Here is a 21,920-nt window from a genome sequence, read left to right on the forward strand (position 1 = left end):
ATACAAATTACTAAAAGAAACTGTTTTCAGAAAGTTAAGATATAGATCAATTGGTGATATTTTCCCTTCTGAGAATCTCCCCAGATGGTGGCACTGAGTGTTAAGCTAAGACCAAGAGAAAGAGAAGACACTTTGTACTTATTGAGTGTCCTATTATCAACTAACATAAATCTAGTGCACCTGTTCTACTAGGACACTCCAGAAGCAGACTGACCCCTCTATACCCTGTCTTCCATTCCTGAGGCCAGCAGCAAAGCATGAGCTCCTCATGCAGAATATATGTATATGAATATATGAAACCTCCTCTGGGCTAGTGTACCCAGGACCCGTTCCCCTCGGCTTTCTATTCGAGGTGAAGATGTTGGGGGAGGAGAGAGAAACAAGATTAAAAAAGGGACAGGATCAGATGATTCTGTGCTACGTAAACACATAAAAGACGGCAATGTCAATGGAATACTATTGCAGCTACAAAAAGGATAAGAAATGTCACCATTTCCTAATGTAGAATGATCTCCAGACCTACTTACTGTTGAGTGAAAAAAGTAACACGGAGAGTAGTAAATGGCCGGCCTGAACCAACAGAGTGTAGGGGGGCAGCTGGAAGGTGGCTGACTGCAAGAAAGTGGTCAGGCCAATGGATGGCAGATGGTAGACTTGGTTAAGGGATGACAGCTGCCACGTAGGAATGCTAAGGGCAGAGTCACACAGAAACAGAGCTCTGCAAGCAGTAAAGGAGCCTGCAGGCCAGCAAAACCACTCAAGAGGGGTGGTTCATCCAGTTGTGCTGCTTCCAGGTGCTATTATCAATGCGCTCAAATTTTTGCTCCCAAACCAAACTAGAAAAATTGAGGATAGCTATAAATCCAGCATTTAAAGCAAATGAGCAATTAACATTATTCTAAAATTAAAAGTTTATTAAATACACACATGCATAAACTAAAAACAAATAACAAAACCCCCCCAAAACTACATAATCAAACTTTCCAGGCTAGGTTCTTTGGGGTTTAAAAAATTTTTAATTTAAATCCAATTTACTTAACATATAGTGTATTATTAGTTTCAGGAGTAGAATGTAGTGATTCATTATTTGCATGTAACACTCAGTACTCATTACATCAAGTGCCCTCCTTAATCCCCATCACCCAGTTATCCCATTATTTCCCTACCCACTTCCCCTCCAGCAACCCTATTTGTTTCCTAAAGTTAAGTGTCTTATGGTTTGTCTCCTTTTCTGTTCATTTTTCCTCCCTTCCCCTCTGTTCATCTGTTTTTTCTTAAATTCCACGAGTGAAACCATCTGATATTTATTTTTCTCTGACTGACATGGCTTAGCATTAATACCCTCAGTTCCATCTATGTTGTTGCAAATGGCAAGATTTCATGGTTTTTGATGGCTGAGTAGTATTTCAGAGTGTGTGTGTGTATGTTTGTGTCTGTGTACATATAATAGTGGGAACTTACTCAAATATTAAAATGTATTTTTTACCACTTTCATCAGAGAGACCAAAATAAGCATCAAGAAGAGATCAGTGTCTGGATTCTTCAAACCTGTCCCTGAGTTTGATGGGATTTGGGCATAACCATCTGAGACAGAGTAGAACAGCCATGCCATCTTCCACCTTGGAGAATTTCACTTGGTGAAACTATGGGAAATACCACCTCCAACTTCCAGAAGGACAAAAGCAACACCACCAAATTCCAATCTCAGGCCAGACCTGGGAGTAGACCTGCCCAACACAGAAAGGGTGGCTTTTCAACACTTGCACAAGTGCACTAACACGGGAATCCAGAGAAGGGAGAAGCAAAGGGGTGATAATGAGCAGAAGGGGTGAGGAGGGGCGGTGACACACATCCCTGCAGGGCAGGGCAACTGTGTCCACAAGACAGCCATGCATGGTGCTCAGTATGTCCCAGGCAAGGGGTCCCGGCATCTGTTGTATTCGACTAAGATGTAGATGCTCTTTTTTTTTTCATTGTTTCAGAAATATTCATATGCTCATAAGCCAAAGTCTGTTTTCAAATCAACTGACAACTATTTATAACATTTTTTCCTGTGTGCCCAGTACTGTGCTTGCAGGAGCTAAGCACAAGAGTATATACCTAAGACACAAGCCTGATCTCAGAAGGGAGGAGACAAGGGGGATCTGTGTCAACTGGGCACTAGAGACCCAGCACTCACCAGGCCCCTGAGGCCTACAGGATCCCTCCACTATTGAGGCACCAATCCCCAATGGATTGTAGTGAGATTAAGAGTGCTGAACAACTGTAACAAGGGATTTCCTTGTCGTGAGGGATATGCACAACAGGCATAACTTAAAAATCTAGGCAGCAAAGATCACCTTGGTTTCAGATTTCTCTTTTCCTAAGTTTGTTTGTTTGTTTGTTTCTTTTTAAATATTTTATTTATTTATTCATGAGTGACAGAGAGAGAGAGGCAGAGACAGAGGCAGAGGGAGAAGCAGGCTCCATGTAGGGAGCCCGATGTGGGACTCGATCCCGGAACTCCGGGATTATGCCCTGGGCCGAAGGCAGCTGCTCAACCACTGAAACACCCAGGGATCCCTCTTTTCCTAAGTTTCTAATACAGCATCACACTCCATCCAAAAGTCAATGCGTGTCCAATTGTTGCCCTGATGGTGGGTTTAGTCTGTTCCTTTGAACTGACAAGAGATGAGTTCTGCCCTTCCAGTATCAAACCCCTATGGTTCTATAATTCTTTATGTCTATACAAGGCCTTTTGATATCTTCTTTTTTGTAAGGAAGAAAAGCTTTTGATAGTTTATCTTATTTCCTTAAAGCACAGGTAGCCCAGAGGAAAAATCAGCCTAATGGTGCCCTGCCACTAAATCAATTCCACTAAGGCAGTCTTCCCTCAGCAAAACTTGGGGCTCCCTGCCATAACCCAAAGCCAGAGATTAATGGCACCTTCAGACTTAGACACATGTGGACAAGAATGCACTTCATGTTGGTGTTCAGGCAAAATCACACATGAAGGGAATCTTCCTATATTAAATATTTAAAATTCATGGTAAGAGATTATGATTTTAAGTCATCCTTTCTAGGGCACCTGGGTGGCTTAGTCAGTTAAGTGTCTGCCTTCAGCTCAGGTCATAATCCTGGGGTCTGGGGATCCAGCCCCATGTCGGGCTCCCTGCTCAGCAGGGAGTCTGCTTCTCCCTCTCCCTCTGTTCCTCCCTCCACCCCACTTGTACTCTATTGGTCTCTAAATAAATAAAATCCTAAAAAAAGAAATTAAGTAATTCTTCCTAACTTATTTGGTTGTTAAAAATTCACAAATATTGGGGTGCATGGGTGGTTCAGTTGGTTAAGCATCTAACTCTTGATTTCTTTGTTTTTTCTAACTCTTGATTTTGACTTAGATCATGATCTCAGGGTCATGGGATTGAGCCCTGTGTCAGGCTCCACTCAGCAGGGAGCTCTCTGCTCCTCCCCCTAGTCACACGCACTCCCTCTAAAATAAATAAATCTTTAAAAAAAAAATTCACAGATATTCCAGTAGAAGATTCAGTTTTCCCTAACATGTTCTTGGAGCAAGGCTGCCCTGGATGTCAGCTGCTTGCTGCCTCCAAGGCCAGTCTGCCTGCTCTTTGCAGAACTGCCCAGCCAACTTGGTGACTCTGGTGGGTCCTCCACCTCATGCTGTCACTCCTGCTGTGTGAAAGGGTGGCACTAGGAGTCCATGCTGACTTTCAGATGGCCTATGGTTCCTTTTTTGTCACCACATGGAAAGAGTCTATTCAGGAACACAGCAACAGAGGGGAAAGTCAGAAGACACACGTCCTGATAGGAGGCCATCAGCTCCCAGATGTATCCACATCCAACCTTGGACTATCTGACAATATATATATATATATATATATATATATATATATATATATATATATATATATATTTTTTTTTAATTGGGTGAAGGAGGTCGATCCAGTGGCTCAGCCCCTAGAGGCATGGCAGTCTGAATGCTATGTCCTGAAGTGCATATGGGTACCATGGTCCCAGTCACTGCAAGACATGATCCTGCCCCTGCCAAGCTCCCAGGGTCCTGAAGACAAGAGACTGCTTTAAGAAACAACATAGCAAAAGATCTCCCCAAATACGCCTAGAGCTGCAACCAATTAACACTGAAATGTCAGTATGCTTTTTCAATATATTTGGCAAGCTGATATTTTCAGAGCAGAGCAAAGATATATGAAGAGGCAACATACCCTCGAAGAAGAATATGGTAAGGGAACATGTCCTGCAAGGTAGCAAGATTTAAGTTAGAGGTATAATGAATAAGACAATGTGTAGTTATGCCATAGACAGACATATGACCAATGGGTCATGGCAGAAAACCTGGATGTTGACCAGTGAATCCACAGAAAGCTGGCAGATAACAGGGTGACACTACAGATTATCAAGGAAAGGAGGGGTCTTTCAGCCACTGGAGGAGGGACAACTGATTAACCCCGTGGAGAAAAAAAGAAACATCTACTCCCACATCACAGACAAAAAAAAACAAAAAACAAAAAAAAAAAAAAAAAACAATTCCAGAAGAATTATGAACTTAAATGTAAAAAGCAACACTTAAAACCTTCAGATGAAAATATAAATCTTTATAACTCTTAGGTAGAAAGGAACTTCTTTAAAAACATACAAAAAGTGCTGACTATACCAAAAAAGAGACTACGCTCAAGAATATCAGTGTGTGTGTGTGTGTGTGTGTGTGTGTGTGTGTGTGTGTATAAAGTCACCACTATCTGAGTGAAAAGACGAACCACAAACAGGGAGAAGTCTATGTAATATGTGTAACACACAAAGGATATACAAAGAACTTCCATAAATAAGCTGTAGAAGAATGGGCACAAGACACAGTGGAGGATTTAACAGAATAGGAAGAGCAAGCAACAAATGAAGCTGCCCACCTCTTTAGTCACAGAGAGAAGACCTGAGTAAGGCCACAAGAGATTCTGTTACAGTCACTAGGTTTTCCAATTCCAAACAGTCAGTTTTTGTGAGGGGACTGAGGAACAGCTCAATACCACAAGGAGCCAATCAGTGGAGAGAACAGGTGTCCCCTGGTGCAATTTCTCAGTATTGCTAAGCTTCTGGCATCTGCTTTATTATGCTGTCCACTGCAATAGTCATGGGACATTGTAGATTTTTAAACATAACATTAAAATTCTACAAACTTTAAAAATCAGTTTTTCAGTAACACTGAGCTACACTGTAAGTGCTCAACAGTCTCAGATACAGAACTTTGCATCATGCAAACAGCTCTCCCGGGCAGCAGAGCTTTATACCTTACATATATGTCACATGTTTGTTTAGACGTACTAAAAACAACATAATAAAACATTCCACAGCACTCACATAGTAAAACATTCTTAAATGATGAACTACATTGTTCTGTTTTTCAGGTACAGGAGACAAATTCAATTAAATTGTATGCAGTGTCTCTCTCTCTCTCTCTTTCTCTCTCTCTCTCTCACACACACACTGGTGCTTTATAATACCTACTCCCTTTACCCCCATTAAATCAGATCTCTAAAAAATACCTTTTCCTGTCACCTATGGGGAATCCATGGCCTGGGGCTTGTATGGGCTGGGCACTCACCAGGCTCTGCTCAATGAGCAAGCAGAAGAGGACGGCATTGCCCACTTCCCGCAGGTTCTGGAAGCACACTGTCTTCAGCTCCGCATACTCAACAATGTCCTTCAGCTGGTGGTGGAAGAACTCTAGATACCTATGGTAACAGAGAGTGAATGGGGAGACTGGGGAGGGTGGGGGCACAGCCTGGGGTCTGTGGCTCGGGGCACTTGTGCTGGCCAGGAAACATCCTCTGATGCTGCCATTGTGCCTGCTACGGAGATGGTCACATGTCCCCCAAACCCAACCTCTTTCTTGCAACAGTAGTCTGTGCATCACCTGGGCCTTGGGCCTCAGCTCCAAAGCTTCTCTCTCAACCCTGTATCTTCTGAGGAGGTGTCACATTGCAAGAATAAAGGAGAAACACCACACCATCATCTCCAGCAGAAACAGAAATGGTTTTGAGAAAATTCAGCATCCCTTCATAGGTATAAAAGGGAACATACTTAATCTGAACATCTACAAAGAACCTGCAGCTAATGTCACTCTCAGTGGTAAAACCTACATACTTTCTCCCTGAGCTCCAGAGCAAGACAACACATTTTAATCACTGTCCTGGAGATCCTGCACATTGTGATAAGGCACAAAAGACCAGGCCTAAGAATTGGAAAGAAGGTTAATATTTAATCTATACATTCAAATGCTGACCCAGCCAAAAATCCACAAGCTGATACTAGAATTTATTTGGTCATGCAGAAGACCTAGAATAGCCAAAATAACTCTAAGAAGAACAAAGTTAGAGATATAACAGGTTTCAAATTCCTCATCCCAACATGTCAGGTCCCAACTGCCATTTGGCAAGGATCCCCAGGGCAGTTGGACCTGGCAGCTCAGTGCCCTGCCTCTCCCCAGTTGGTGATCTTCAAGGTCCCAGTGCTGTACAATAGTCAGGGCCTCACAATGTCAGAGCCCCATCACCTATCGGTGACTAATGGGTACTGCCTCCCTGCCACCAGCACACTTCCCACACGCTTGCTCCCAGTTGAAAGGCGGTTTGTTCATTCTACCGGAAATAATCAGACTCTAATTAGGTGCCCTGCATCCTCCCACCCAGGGAAAGCAGATCCTATCCTTTTCAGTAAAGTCTGAATTGTTTGATGCACTGTAGTTTGAACACTTATGCTGTCTCCTCCATGCTTCACCCCCAGGGAGGGGCCGCACTCACCAGGGGAGCCATACTCATGCCGAGGCAGGCGGCAGATCTTAGGCATCACCTCCATCAGTGTCTTCACGTACTGCAGGATTGTGCCTTGTAGCTGCAGGAGAGACAGGCTGCATTAACCACTGGCCGCCACCACCCCAGAGGTTGTGAGTGGTGTATGGGGCTTTTAAAAAGGAGTCTGTTAGTAAAATACATGGCAACGAGCAGGACTGAGAATTACTTCCACAGGGAAAGGAAATCTGATCCACAGAAATAAAATGTCTACCAGGGTAGGGTGACTTTATAGGACTAACCAAATTTACGTTCTCAAACACAATCCCCTTTCAGGAGGCAAGTGATCTCAAGTGTGACAGTAGGACGGTGAGGACCTGCTCTAGTTGCATCCAACTTTGGCCAACACAGGGGCTCTGGGAAACAACATCCGCACGGGGTGGTTTCTGTATTCCTCGTATGGACTTGATGAGGCTCCAACACTGGGCTCGGCATGTGCCGAACACCTTCCAAGTTATGTATTTTGGGGCAAAGGCTGTAGCTGGGGTCCTAGCAGAGACTGAGTGGGTTATGCAGTCATGGCTGTGTCAAAAGATCCAACTTTTATATATCCTAATTGATTTTTGATCCAAAAAGGTTGTATAATTTGTCAACTTCTTAGAATTCTGTCAGCTTTTGCTTTGCATTGTTAATGATCATACCATCTCCTTGATGGATTGCCACTTTAATTATTGTGGCCATAAATTCAGCTTCAAGTACAGAAATGCCCTGAAAGTCTATATTTGGCAATAAAGAATCCTAAAGAAATGGGCACAGTCACAGAAAGATGATTAAAATCGGGGCGCCTACATGGCTCAGTGAAGCGTCTGCCTTTGGCTCAGGTCATGATCTTGGGGTCCTGGGATAGAGCCCCGCATCAGGCTCCCAGTTCTGTGCGGAGTCTACTTCTCCCTCTCCCTCTGTCCCTCCCCCTGTTCATGCATTCTCTCAAATAAAACCTTTTTTTTAAAAAAATGATGAAAATAATGGAAACAGATTAAAGATTAAGATTTTATGAAGTTCTTTCTTAGTTAACAGAAATAACACAGAAAACTAAATCTATGATAGCGTACAAATACCATTTTCTCATTTTTCTTTTTCCAAAAGGACTTAATTAACTAAAAGACTTCGGCACATTAACTTCTGACCTCAATCTGAAGTTACACAGATGAGTGTCTGAATCCTTTATTCACAGTTTAACCCCTGGTACTCGGAAAAGGGGCACACACCATCAGCCCTGCAGGGGGACCAGCCATCCCTGGGTAACAGGAATCTCTGAACAACAGTAGGACCACTGCCTCTCAGTGGAGCCCATCTGCCCCTTGCTGCAGCCCTGCCAGAGACAGCTCAGAACTCCTCATGGACAACACACTCTCCTCTGTTTCCCCCAGTGTAAGTGTTTCTTGGAGATCTGTGTTTTAAGAAACCTCTTATTTCACAAACAGAAACAGGAGTGTTTGTACAACTGTCCCCTCCCAGATGCTCGCCAGCTGAAACATGGTCTCTCCCAAATGGCTTCATGTCTCTCTTGAGCAACAAGCAATAGCAGTGGTCCTTTATAAAAGGAGGTGGGGAAGACTATGTCTGCATATAAAGGCCACATTTTCTTATGAAGCAAGCTGTATTTTGATACTTGTCTCTGAATAGGTAAAATAACAGGGACCAGGCTTTTCCACCCCAGTGAATTCAAGGCTGTGCAATATATTTGGTCTTATTCCTGTTCCTGGCACAGAAATCCTAAAACCTTTCAAATTATCCAAAGAGACTTTAAAGGTGTCTCTTGTTAATGAGGTGACTTTTGGAAAGCACTCACCAATAGGGGCTGGTGGCCAGGAGAACCAACCCCATGGTTAGATTTGGGACTTTCAGTCCTACCCCCAGACTGCTGGGGATAGGGAAGGGGCTGAGGTTCATTTAGTCACCAAAGACCAATGATTTAATCAATCCTGCCTATGTATTAAAAACCTAATAGGGTGGAGTTTGGGAAACCAGAACAGTTCCATAGGTCACTGTCTCATGCCCCAAAGAGCACGAGAACAGAAGCTCTTTTCTTCAGGACCTTGACCTATGTATTGATTCATCTGGCTGTCGATTTGTATCCTTTGTAATAAACTGGTAATCTATTGAGTAGTTCCCTGAATTTTGTGAGTTGCCCTAGCAGATTGCTAGGAGGGGGCTGCAGAAACCTCTGATTTATAGCCAGTGGGTCCAGAGGTACAAGTGACAAATTACACTTGATATTGAGTGGAAGGGTGGGTGTGGGGAAGCCTTGTGGGTCAGAGCCCTTAAACTGTGGGATCTGATGATATCTCCAGGTACATAGTGTTAGAATGGAGTGAATTGTACAACACTCAGTTCGTATCCCAGAATTGCTCAGTGGAGTGGCTGAATATTTTATTTCCCTCCAACATTTGAATTGAGTAGAGAACCCTAGACCACGTAAAGGAAGCACACTGAGGGAAACATACCAGGCTCTTCACAACCTTCAGCAGCTCCTCCATGACCACTGCAATGCCCTGGTAGCCGAGCAGCCGACAGATGACCTGGAAGTGCGGAGGCCCAACAAAGTTCCGGTAGCTGCCATAAATGCTAGAGTAGGCCAAGTTCAAAGCCTGGGGGATAAAGAATGTTAAGTGCCTGATGAAATCTTCAGAGTTTTCAATGTGGTTACTATGCATACAAGATTTGGTGCATACAATGCACCAAATATGCATTCAATATATAGTGCCCTTAGGTGGAGAATCCCAGAGAATTTGTTAGACTGCTTTTACTAGTATTTGTGTCTTCAACAAAAAGAAATGACAAGCAAGTTTAGTGAAAGGGATTATAGGGAAAAGGAGGGAAAATGAGTGGGAAAAATTAGAGAGGGAGACAAACCATGAAGGACTCCTAACTCTGGGAAATAAACGAGGGGTAGTAGAAGGGGAGGTAGGCGGGGGGGGGGGGGGGGGGGCGGGGATGGGGTGACTGGGTGATGGGCACTGAGGGGGGCACTTGATAGGATGAGCACTGGGTGTTATACTGTATGTTGGCAAACTGAACTCCAATTAAAAAAATAATAATAAAAAAAATCCAAGTAAAAAAAAAGGTTTGTTAGAAAAAATAAGACAAATTTCAAAGATTTATCCAACTGCCAGTTCTACAGAAGCCATTTTGAGGTCCTGGAATGAGAAATAAACACATCTTCACTGTTGCCTCCTCAGAGTTGCTCCCAGTCTCCTAGGGGAGACATCTGAAGACAGACACTGATGGAGCAGTGAGAACTGTCTTCTCAGGGACACACAGGGAGCTGGGGACAGCAGCCCCCACCAGATGAGTAGGTGGCAATGTTATGAGGGTGGCCTCCTATAGGAGGGGACCTCCAATCTTGTCTAAGGACATGGATGCACCCAGCAGGGAGACTCCGAACAGGCATTCAGTGTGTGTTTTCCTATCAGCGCTTGTCAGCTGCATCCCATAAATTCTGATATATTTGCATTTCATTTAATTAGGTGTCTTTAAAAAAAAATTTCCCTTCAGACTTCATCTTGATCCATGGGTCATGCAGGAATGTTTTAATTTCCAAGTCTCTGGAGATTTTCTTCTCTTCTTTCTGATTTCTAGTTTGAGTCCAGTGTGGTCAGAAAACACACTCTGTATGATCTCAACTCTTTTAATTTTCTTTTTTTTTTTAAAAGATTTTATTTATTTATTCATGAGAGACACAATAAAGTACCTTTATTATTGTACCATGTTTTTTAAATCCACTCTGCCAAACCTCAGTATTTTAACTGTATAAAGACCACTTACATTTAGCAGATTTATATATAATGTAATTATTGATATCTAAGTAGGGTCTGTTTCAGTCTTCCTGACTTCTTCTGAGTCACTTAAACATTTTCTAGATTCCACTATGCTTGATCAAGTTTCAAGAATATCTAAAAAGGGGCACCTAGGTGGCTCAGTGATTGAACATCTGCCTTTGGCTCAGGTCGTGATCCCGGGGTCCTGGGATTGAGTCCCACGTTGGGCTCCCCGCAGGGATCCTACTTCTCCCTCTGCCTGTCTCTCTCTCTCTCTCTCTCTCATGAATAAATAAATAAATAAAATCTTAGAAAAAAATCTCTTCACACATCTTTTAGTGGTTGTTCTAGGTCTTATATGTTGTGTAAGTTATAACAATCCAATTATCAACATTTTACCACTTTGAAGTGTTATCAACCTCACCTCCACTTAGGTTCCCTGAATCTTCTCCTTGCCCCCTTTGTCACTGTCTTAAATATTTACTCTACATACACCAAAAACCACATCATCAGAAAAGTGACTGAAGAATCAGCACAGCAGGCCTGGATGCTCAGCTCTTGAGTATCTTCAGGAGGCCTGCTTGCAATTCCTGGGAATTCAGCCCTTAGAATGTTACCTACTGATAAGGTTGTCTTCTACCACTGGGGCATTTATTTTTTATTTTTACTTTTTTTTAAAAGATTTTATTTATTTATTCATGAGACAGAGAGAGAGAGAGAGAGAGGGAGGGAGGCAGAGACACAGGCAGAGGGAGAAGCAGGCTCCATGCAGGGAGCCCGCCATGGGCCTCGATCCCGGGTCTGCAGGACCAGGCCCTGGGCTGAAGGCAGCACTAAACCACTCAGCTACCCGGGCTGCCCGCACTGGGGCATTTAATTAAGCACGCAGAAAACTTGTTTATATTGGATGTACAAGTAGTGATTCATGGGGGCTCCTCTCCTTCTGGATGTATGTTCTAGTGTTTCAAAAGAAAACCATGAAAAAATTAATGAAATCTAATAGTCTCAGGAGCTTGGGAAGATGGTGGAGGAGGAGGACCCTGAGCTCACCCCCATCCTACCTCCAAGATATCATCCACCTCCAAGTTATTAAGATGGAGAGCAATCTGAAGATGGCAGAAAAATCTCCACAATGAAATATAGGGAAGAAGACATCTGAAATCTTAGGAAGATCAGAAAGGCAGAGTGAAGCTGCCAATGAGAGGAGGGGGATGCACGTTGTAAAGAGGGCAGAGAAATAGACCCTTGCACCAGGAAGCTCACACAGGAAGGACTAATCCCCATAAATTTTGGCTTTAAAAACCAGAGGAGCTGCATCAAAATCAATAAAAGCAGGCCAATACCAAGTCATATTGTAGTTAAATTCGCAAAATATAGTGATAAAGAAAAAATCCTAAAAGCAGAAGACCCATAAGGTTAGCAGCAGATCTCTTCATAGAAATGGCACGCCATGAAGCCTCTGAGTGGCTCAGCAGTTGAGCGGCTGCCTTTGGTTCAGGTCGTAATCCCAGGTCTATCAATAATTACTCTGAATATAAATGGACTAAATGTTCTAATCAAAAGACAAATGCTACCATAATGGATTAAAAAAACACAAGACTCATCTATATGCTACCTACAAGAGACTAATTTTAATTTATTTTAAATTTTTTATTTTTTTTTTACCAGACTCATTTTATTTTTATAATAAATTTATTTTTTATTGGTGTTCAATTTACCAACATACAGAATAACACCCAGTGCTCATCCCGTCAAGTGCCCCCCTCAGTGCCCATCACCCATTCACCCCCCCCCCCCACCCCCCTCCCCTTCCACCACCCCTAGTTCGTTTCCCAGAGTTAGGAGTCTTTATGTTCTGTCTCCCTTTCCGATATTTCCCACACATTTCTTCAGAGACTCATTTTAGACCTAAAATCACCTGCAGATTGAAATAAGGGGATAGAGAAATATTTGTCATGCACATGGTCATATGGAATCACAAAAACCCCAAATAGCCAAAGCAATCTTGAAAAAGAAAACCAAAGCTGGATGGATCACAATTCCAGACTTCAGGCTCTATTACAAAGCTGTGATCATCAAGACAGTATGGTGCTGGCACAAAAAAAGACACACATGAGTGGAGCAGAATAGAGAACCCAGAAATGGACTCTCAACTATATGGTCAACTCAGTTTCGACAAAATGGGAAAGAATTTCCACTGGGAAAAAAAAAAAAAAAAACCAAACCAGTCTCTTCAACAAATGTTGTTGGGAACATTGGACAGCCATTAAGCAGAAGAATGAAACTGGACTACTGTCTTAAACCATTCACAGAGATAAATTCAAAATGGATGAAAAACCTAAGTGTGAGACAGGAAACCATCAGAATCCCAGAGGAAAACACAGGTAGAAACCTCTAACCTCAGCTGCAGCAACTTCTTACTAGATATGTCTCCCGAAGCAAGGAAAACAAAAGTAAAAATAAACTATTGGGACATCATCAAAACAAAAAGCTTCTGCACAGTGAGGGAAACAACAAAACTAAAAGGCAACCTTCAGAATAGGAGAAGATATTTGCAAATGACATATCTGATAAACAGGTGATATCCAAAATATATAAAGAACTTATAAAACTTGACACCCCAAAATCAAATAATCCAGTTTAAAAAATGGACAGAAGACATGAACAGTTTTTCCATAGAAAACATACAGGTGGCCAACAGACACATGAAAAGATGCTCAACATCACTTATCATCAGGGAAATACAAGTCAAAACCACGATGAGGTATCACCTCACATCCCTCAGAATGACTAAAATCAACAACAAAGGTAACAACAGATGTTGGAGAGGACGTGGAGAAGGGGCAACCCTCTTACACTGTTGGTGGGAATGCAAACTGATGCAGCCTCTCTGGAAAACAGTGTGGAGGTTTCTCAAAAAGTAAAAAACAGAAAAACCCTAGGACCTAGCAATTGCAGTACCGGGTATACCCGAACAATACAAAAATTCTGTGTCGAAGGGATGCATTCACCCCTATGTTTATGGCAGCATGATCAACAATAGCCAAATTATGGAAAGAGCCCAAATGTCCACTGACTGATGAACAGGTAAAGAAGTGGCATATATATACAATGGATATTACTCAGCCATAAAAAAAAGAATGAAATCTTGCCATTTGCAATGACTTGGATGGAGCTAGAGAGTATGCTAAAGTATCAGTCAGAGAAAGATAAATACCATTTGATTTCACTCATATCTGGAATTTAAGAAACAAAAACAGATGCACATAAGGGAAAAAAACCACTCAACTAAGAGAACAAACTTATGGTTACTGGAGGGGAGGTGGGTGGGGAGATGGGTTAAATAGGTGATGGAGATTCAGGAGTGCACTTGTGATGAGCACTGGGGGTTGAATGGAAGTCTTGAGTCACTACATTGTACACATGAAACTAATATTACACTGCATGTTAACTAACTAGAATTTAAATAAAAAGAGAAATGAAATCTTGCCGTTTGCAATGATGTGGCTCGATCCCAGGACCCTGAGATCATGATCTGAGCTGACTGAGCCACCCAGGTGCCTCTACATTCTAATTCTTTAAAAAATTATCCACCTTGGGGTGCCTGGATGGCTCATTGGTTAAGTGTCCAACTCTTGATTTCAGATCAGGTCATGATCTCTGGGTCATGAGAGCCTTGCATCAGGCTTCGTGCTCAGCACAGAGTCTGCTTGAGATTCCCTCTCTCTGCACCCCACCAAAAGAAATTGTCCACCTCATGCCTTTTTAGAGGAGTGGAGGAGATGGGCAGCCTGCACTAATACACCAGCCAGAATTATAGTTTGTTTCCATTTTCCAAGGGCATGGTCCTACCACAGTCAAGTTCAAGCTGCCATCTATTAGTGAGAGGAAAGAAGACAGAAATGAAAGTTTCACATTTTAAAAAAACTGGGAAATAATGGGTTAGAGGCATTAAAAGGTGTCGTGTTGTAGGTCAGGGGTCCCCTAACTCCTGACCTGTGTCCTGGCCTTGATTACACTGAGATTAAAAGGGAACCTGCTATTAGGCAAGCTAGTTCCACTCAACCAGGAGCTCACAGAGCATGACAACAGGCTTCTCTTGGGGTCCACAGAGTCTGGGTGTCACTTGGGGGTGGGTATGAGACAGAGTCTGTTAACTGTCTGGGCCTCATGTCCCACCACAAGCATCACCTGTCTGACCTGAGGGACTTCCCAGTGGCAGCACTGAGCCAGGTGTTTTCATCTCCCACCTCCCTTCTCTGAAGCAGGTACCACTGGGGACTCCTCTGCAGGTGAGAAATCTTTGGCCAAGCAGAAGGAGGGAAAAAGGCAGGAGTCTAGGGGTCCCTGGCCTGTGTCTCAACAGCTTTAGCCTCCTTTCCACCTTCCCTGCCCCACTGGTCATGCTCCCAAACCTGCTAGGGTGCCCTCCATTGTTCAGACCAGGCGTATTTGGCTCTTGGTGCCTGTCTGCACCCCAACACCCAGCCAACAACTTCAGGCCTCTCTGGAGCAGGGCCTGCACTCACATCCTGCTGCATCAAGAACCATGTTCCCTGACTGAAGCCAGGCACAGCCCAAGTCACAGCGCATGCATAGGAAACAGTTGCTGAGTGAATCCTGAGACAATGACTGTAACTTGTTGCCTACAGAAAAACACATTACTTAGTATTTTTTAAAATGATGCTCAATCCTAGAACACAGCAGACAGAACAATGACGCCTGGCATTCTTCACTTCTTGTCATCAACACGAGGCTTAAAACGGCAGCAAAAGTCCTGACCCTAACCAAGTGGGGTAACGTGATACTCCAACCCATACCTTGCACCCTCTCACAACTCCCACAACCCTTGCCTCAGTTGAGTAAATTGTGAAGCCAGCCTGGCTGTGACCAGAAGAGATACTCAGTGGGGCAACATCCTCCCCTACTCACAGCAAGGTCTGTGCCATGTGGCATGGACAGACCTGGGAAGAGGAGAGGACACAGGCCCTAGGGATCAAGGCCTCTTCCCTTTAACCTCCCTAAATCTAGCCCTCCTTGACTTCAAAAACTGACACCTCTACTCACCAACTGCCAGAAACTTAGGAAATATCTTTGGGTCTTTTTTTTTTCTCTCATCCTCCATCTTCAGGGCATTAGCAAGTCCAGTGAAGTCCACTTCCAAAATATCCTTTTGGATATTGAACCCATCTACTTCTCTTCATCTCTGTCAATGCTACTTGGTCCAAGACACCACCTCTTGCTGGGACTAGAGTAACATCTTTCCATCTGCCATCATTCTGTGTCCACTTCCTGACCACCCACCCCCCCCCAACCACCTTGGCCCTAAATTGCCTGCCATTCACCCTCATCTACCCCCATCTTGTGACACAGTCTTGGCCCTCAGGGTCCTCAGTAAGGTTGGTTTCTTCTCAGCATCCAGATCTCATTAGAAAAAGGCCTCTCCAAAACCCAACCCATGCTCTGTCACAGCATCCTAGGAGCACACCTGTTCACAGGGACATGCCCTTTCCATACACCATGCGGAGAACATGGTGCCACTCAAATGCAGAACACAGAGTTGGCAGCAATTTCAGCTTGAAATTCCACATATCCTTGCAAAACACAGGAAGTTTCTATTTCTGCCAACTCTGGTTTCCCCATATATATCCTCTACTTAGCCCTCTGGCTTGTCCCACTAAGACATCTATCATTTTTTCTTGGCTGACAGGATGAAAACTTTAAATGGACACATCAGTTTGTAAAATGCTATGATGTTGTGATTAAGACAGAAGTGGGCAGCTGAAAGGAGATGACATCATGAGCCTGGAGAAGTTGGAGAAGAGGAGGAGGGTGAGCCAAGGACCTGTGTCTTCAAAGACTAGTTGTAAGGGAAGAGTGACATGTTGACACTCTCCTGAGAGCCACCACTAGGGACCTGAAGATGTCATTATTATGTCATTATTTTAATAGACACATTTTTGCACCTGTGAGCAGAACATGCAAAAAACACAGAGAAGATATTGCTCAAACCTCAGCCCCTCAGAGCTTCAGAGCAAAATTAATCAGCAGTGCAAAGGCTCAGCGTTAACGGCTCTGAGACCACAGGGGCTAGTGTCCATGCTTGGGGAAGGGGGCCAGGCCCCATTTCTCTACACAGGTTGGGCCCTGTGAAGACTGAGACTCACACCAACATTGGACAGGGCAACTTAAAACCCAAATGAGAACAATGCAAACACATCATAAACAGAATTCAGAAAAGAAAGACATTTCTCAGACTCAGCCCTCCCAAAGACAGCCACTGTTTAGTATGCCAATAATCTTTTCTCTGGATGTACCTTTTTGTAATTAGGATCATTCTGTTTGGAGTTTGATTTTTTTTAACTTAATAAAATACAGGTCCCACAACTATCATAAGATCTATGTAATTATTTGTTAACAACTGTATTGCATTCCACTAGACAATCAGATATTGGAATATTCTTGCTGGTCAGTTGGGCTGCTTCCATATTTTTTATGACAATGTTGTATGACCACCCCCTTAATGGACCTCACATTATACTTGTTTGATTCATTCCTTAGCCTATCCAGCTTCCCACAAGTGAGAACATTTAAATATTGATAAGCATTGCAGATGGTCTCCTAGAATCATACAGGTTCATATGCACTCATTTATTTTTCTTCAATCACTGGTGAGGCTAGATATCTATTTCTAGCTTTTACTACATTTTTGGAAATATCTGCTCATTCCATTTGTCTCCTTTTTAGTATAGAACATCTTTTCTTATCACACTGTAAGAATGCTTTAAATACTAACTACACTAACCTTTAATACTCTTAACCTGTTGCAAATGCAGCCATCCTCAGGCTGGACACCTGTCTTACCTTACTGGACAATGTTCTGTGGCCTCAGCCAGCCTGTCTGCCTGCGGTTTCTGGATGTCAACTGTCCTCTGCATGCCCCTCCTTTCTCACCTCACCTCTCCTTTCATGGCATCACACCTGGACAAGATATTCTGACCCTCTGTCAGAGATGAGCCCTGAGCCTATTCCACACATTTGCCTGGTTTGCTATTTTTAAAACTTTAACTCTGCTGGTAAACTCACTGATTTTAGGGGCAGGAGTGAGGCCAGGCCCAGCCTGACACCCACCAGATGGCTAGAGTGCTGTCCTAGCACTACAGTACTTTTTAGGAAGGTGCTAATGGAAGAAAACAATAACATTTCTTTCATATATGGCATGATAGGTTTAAATCATCGCAACTGACCTGATTTAAACTAAACTTGAAAATGTGCTTCATTGTGAACTTAAAAAAAATCATAACATAAACACAAAAGAACCTACCTTTGATCCATGCAAATACTGGGGTTGTGCGTTAGGCTGTTTATCTCTTTGAAACTCTTGAGAAAATGGTAATACTGTCCGAACAAATCTAAACAAAAAAAGGATAAAAAGAAAAAAGAAAACAAATTTAATGGTAGTTCTTTAAAATTCAAAACTTTTTCATTACCCATCAGTTACATCTTCCTCCAGTTAACTGATGTAATCATCACGTAGGAAAATTCTAAGAAATCAAATACCATGAGATATAAATACTCCCAAGCATAGTACATGTATCCAGAGTTCATCAAGAGAGTGAGAACACCTGTGTCCTTCTACCACATAAGCACAGTCTCCAAACTCCGGGACAGAGTCTGGTCTATGGGCACCAGCACCTTTTCTTTTTCTTTTTCTTTCTTTTTTTTTTTTATAATAATAAATTTATTTGTTATTGGTGTTCAATTTGCCAACATACAGAATAACACCCAGTGCTCATCCCGTCAAGTGCCCCCCTGTGCCCGCCACCCAGTCACCCCCATACCCCGCCCTCCTCCCCTTCCACCACCCCTAGTTCGTTTCCCAGAGTAGGGAGTCTTCATGTTCTGTCTCTCTTTCTGATATTTTTTACCCATTTCTTCTCCCTTCCCCTCTATTCCCTTTCACTATTATTTATATTCCCCAAATGAATGAGACCATATAATGTTTGTCCTTCTCCGATTGACTTATTTCACTCAGCGTAATACCCTCCAGTTCCATCCACGTCGAAGCAAATGGTGGGTATTTGTCGTTTCTAATTGCTGAGTAATATTCCATTGTATACATAAACCACATCTTCTTTATCCATTCATCTTTCGATGAACACCGAGGCTCCTTCCACAGTTTGGCTATTGTGGACATTGCTGCTAGAAACATCGGGGTGCAGGTGTCCCGGCGTTTCATTGCATCTGTATCTTTGCACCAGGACCATTTCATGCCTAAATCAGTCCTTTGACAAGTGGTAATGAACAAGCACTCAAGCCTTGCTGGGCCTCTGGGCACAGCAGTGACCTCGAGGACAGGAGTGGGAAGGCAGGCACAGGCAGTCAAGTCATCACTCAAATCACTATTTTCAAGGCAAGGGGAAAATGAGGAAATTCAGTGCTTATAACCACTCTCGTAATGGACTAGGGGATACTGAAAATCAAATGCTTGGAGTTTAAAGGAAACATGTCAAACTTGGCTAATACTCTCAAATCAGAATGGTTCATTTAAACATGTAAACTTTTATAAAGAAGCCATCATTAAGAAAAATATAAGGATTTGCTAATTATTAAATCTGAAGAACTTGATTGACACATATTACACTTTAAAAAATAAAAAAGGATGTAATTGGCAAAATACCACCAGCGCATGAAATCAACATGCATGTCTGAGGGCAGGTCAGTGGCCTGCAGCATCAGGTGTCTGGATTTTGTTGTTAACCCTTAAAGTGTTGAGTTATTTTGACCAGGCTGTTAAACGGCTCCCAAGTCAGCTGGACCCCTTCCTAATTAGGGTGGCTTAGTGGTCAGTACCTGAGGGCTAGTACTAGGCCCTCTGGCAATTCTGTCAAATGGGTAGGTATTCAGTGAGGTTTCCCCATTCTTACTGGCAGGGCCTCAAATGGCTTCTAATTCTGTGAATTATATAGCTTACAGCTCTAAAAAGTTATTCTTTATTATCCTTGTGGAGTTTCACCAATGCACCATACAGTTTAATATTTGAGCAAAGAGTAAAGGGCCCTGAGTTGGTCTCAGGAGCTGCTTCTCTACGCAGCTCTCCCCTCTCCCGCCCTGCAAATCTCCCCTGTAAGTGTCAACTGTTTCAGCTTCCTCAGTTTCCAATCTATCTCCTCCACCAAGTAAGACGTCCAGGCTGACATGCAGAAGAATGAAACTAGACCATTCTCTTATACCACACACAAAGATAAACTCAAAATGGGTGAAAGATCTAAATGTGAGACAAGAATCCATCAAAATCCTAGAGGAGAACATAGACAACACCCTTTTTGAACTTGGCCACAGCAACTTCTTGCAAGATACATCTATGAAGGCAGGGAAAACAAAAACAAAAACAAAAATGAATTATTGGGACTTCATCAAGATAAAAAGCTTCTGCAGAGCAAAAGAAACAGTGAATAAAACCAAAAGACAACCTACAGAATGGGAGAAGATATTTGCAAATGACATATCAGATAAAGGGCTAGTATCCAAGATCTATAAGAACTTACTAAACTCGGGATCCCTGGGTGGCGCAGCGGTTTGGCGCCTGCCTTTGGCCCAGGGCGCGATCCTGGAGACCCGGGATCGAATCCCACATCGGGCTCCTGGTGCATGGAGCCTGCTTCTCCCTCTGCCTGTGTCTCTGCCTCTCTCTCTCTCTGTGACTATCATAAATAAATAAAAAAATAAATAAAAAATAAAAAAAGAACTTACTAAACTCAACAGCAAAGAAAAAAACAATCCAATCATGAAATGGGCAGAAGACACGAACAGAAATTTTACAGAGGCAGACATAGATATGCCCACAAGCATATGAGAAAATGCTCTGCATCACTTGCCATCAGGGAAACACAAATTAAAACCACAATAAGGGGGATCCCTGGGTGGCTCAGCAGTTTAGCACCTGCCTTTGGCCCAGGGCGTGATCCTGGAGTCCCCGGATCGAGCCCCACGTCAGGCTCCCTGCATGGAACCTGTTTCTCCCTCCTCCTGTGTCTCTGCCTCTTTCTCTCTCTATGTCTATCATAAATAAATAAATAAATAAATAAATAAATACATACATAAATAAATCTTAAAAAAAAAATAAAACCACAATGAGATACCACCTCACACCAGTGAGAATGGGGAAAATTAACTAGACAGGAAACAACAAATGTTGGAGAGGATGTGGAGAAAGGGGAATCCTCTTGCACTGTTGGTGGGATTGTGAACTGGTGCAGCCACTCTGGAATACTGTGTGGAGGTTCCTCAAGGAGTTAAAAATAGACCCGCCCTACGACCCAGCAATTGCACTGCTGGGGATTTACCCCAGAGATACAGATGCAGTGAAACGCCAGGACCCCTGCACCCCGATGTTTATAGCAACAATGTCCACAATAGCCAAACTGTGGAAGGAGCCTCGGTGTCCATCGAAAGATGAATGGATAAAGAAGATGAGGTTTATGTATACAATGGAATATTACTCAGCCATTAGAAATGACAAATACCCACCATTTGCTTCAACGTGATAGAACTGGAGGGTATTATGCGGAATGAAATAGGTTAATCAGAGAAGGATAAACATTATATGGTCTCATTCATTTGGAGAATATAAAAAATAGTGAAAGGGAATAAAGGGGAAAGGAGAGAAAATGAGTGAAAATATCAGTGAGGGTGACAGAACATGAGAGACTCCTAACTCTGGGAAATGAACAATGGGTAGTGGAAAGGGAGGTGGGCGGGGGATTGGGGTGACTGGGTGATAGCTCTGAGGAGGGTACTTTGACGGGATGAGCACTGGGTGATATGCAATATGTTGGTAAATTGAACTCCAATAAAAAAAATAAACTAAAAGAATTAAAAAAAAAAAAAAAAAGACTTCCAGGCTATATTAGGATACCCTCCCTCCACACTGAGGCCCAGGAAGTGCTTCCAGGCAGAAAGCCAGGGAAGTCTTAGGGCTCACTTCTTTTGTTTCCTTTCCCTCAGGGAAATAAGCAATGCCTGAAAACAGTGGTTTCATAAATTTTGTCTAATTTTTCACTTGCTTAGGGCAAAAGAGTAAATCCAAACCCTATTCCTCCATTATCCCAATTTTTATTTTTTTTCGGAACAATTTTTATTTATTTAGTTATTTATTCATTATTTATTCATTTATTTATTTATTTATTTTTGTAATAATAGATTTATTTTTTATTGGTGTTCAATTTGCCAACATACAGAATAACACCCAGTGCTCATCCCATCAAGTGCCCCCCTCAGTGCCCGCCACCCAGTCACC

General features: G+C 42.8%; 1 protein-coding gene across 1 annotated transcript in view; it reads right to left on the bottom strand.

Moving 5' to 3' along the window:
* CYFIP1 (cytoplasmic FMR1 interacting protein 1) overlaps positions 1 to 21,920 on the bottom strand; it is a 117,884-nt gene that overhangs the window by 12,935 nt on the left and 83,029 nt on the right. Inside the window, exons 24-27 of the mRNA XM_041751701.1 lie at positions 17,946 to 18,033; positions 9,308 to 9,451; positions 6,809 to 6,903; positions 5,615 to 5,744 (exon numbers count right to left, since the gene is read on the bottom strand). Of these exons, the coding sequence (XP_041607635.1) occupies positions 5,615 to 5,744; positions 6,809 to 6,903; positions 9,308 to 9,451; positions 17,946 to 18,033 (457 nt within the window). The remainder of the gene's footprint in view (positions 1 to 5,614; positions 5,745 to 6,808; positions 6,904 to 9,307; positions 9,452 to 17,945; positions 18,034 to 21,920) is intronic.

This window comes from Vulpes lagopus, chromosome 4 (genome assembly GCF_018345385.1).
Source record: "Vulpes lagopus strain Blue_001 chromosome 4, ASM1834538v1, whole genome shotgun sequence".
In the NCBI taxonomy this organism is placed as follows: Eukaryota; Metazoa; Chordata; class Mammalia; order Carnivora; family Canidae; genus Vulpes; species Vulpes lagopus.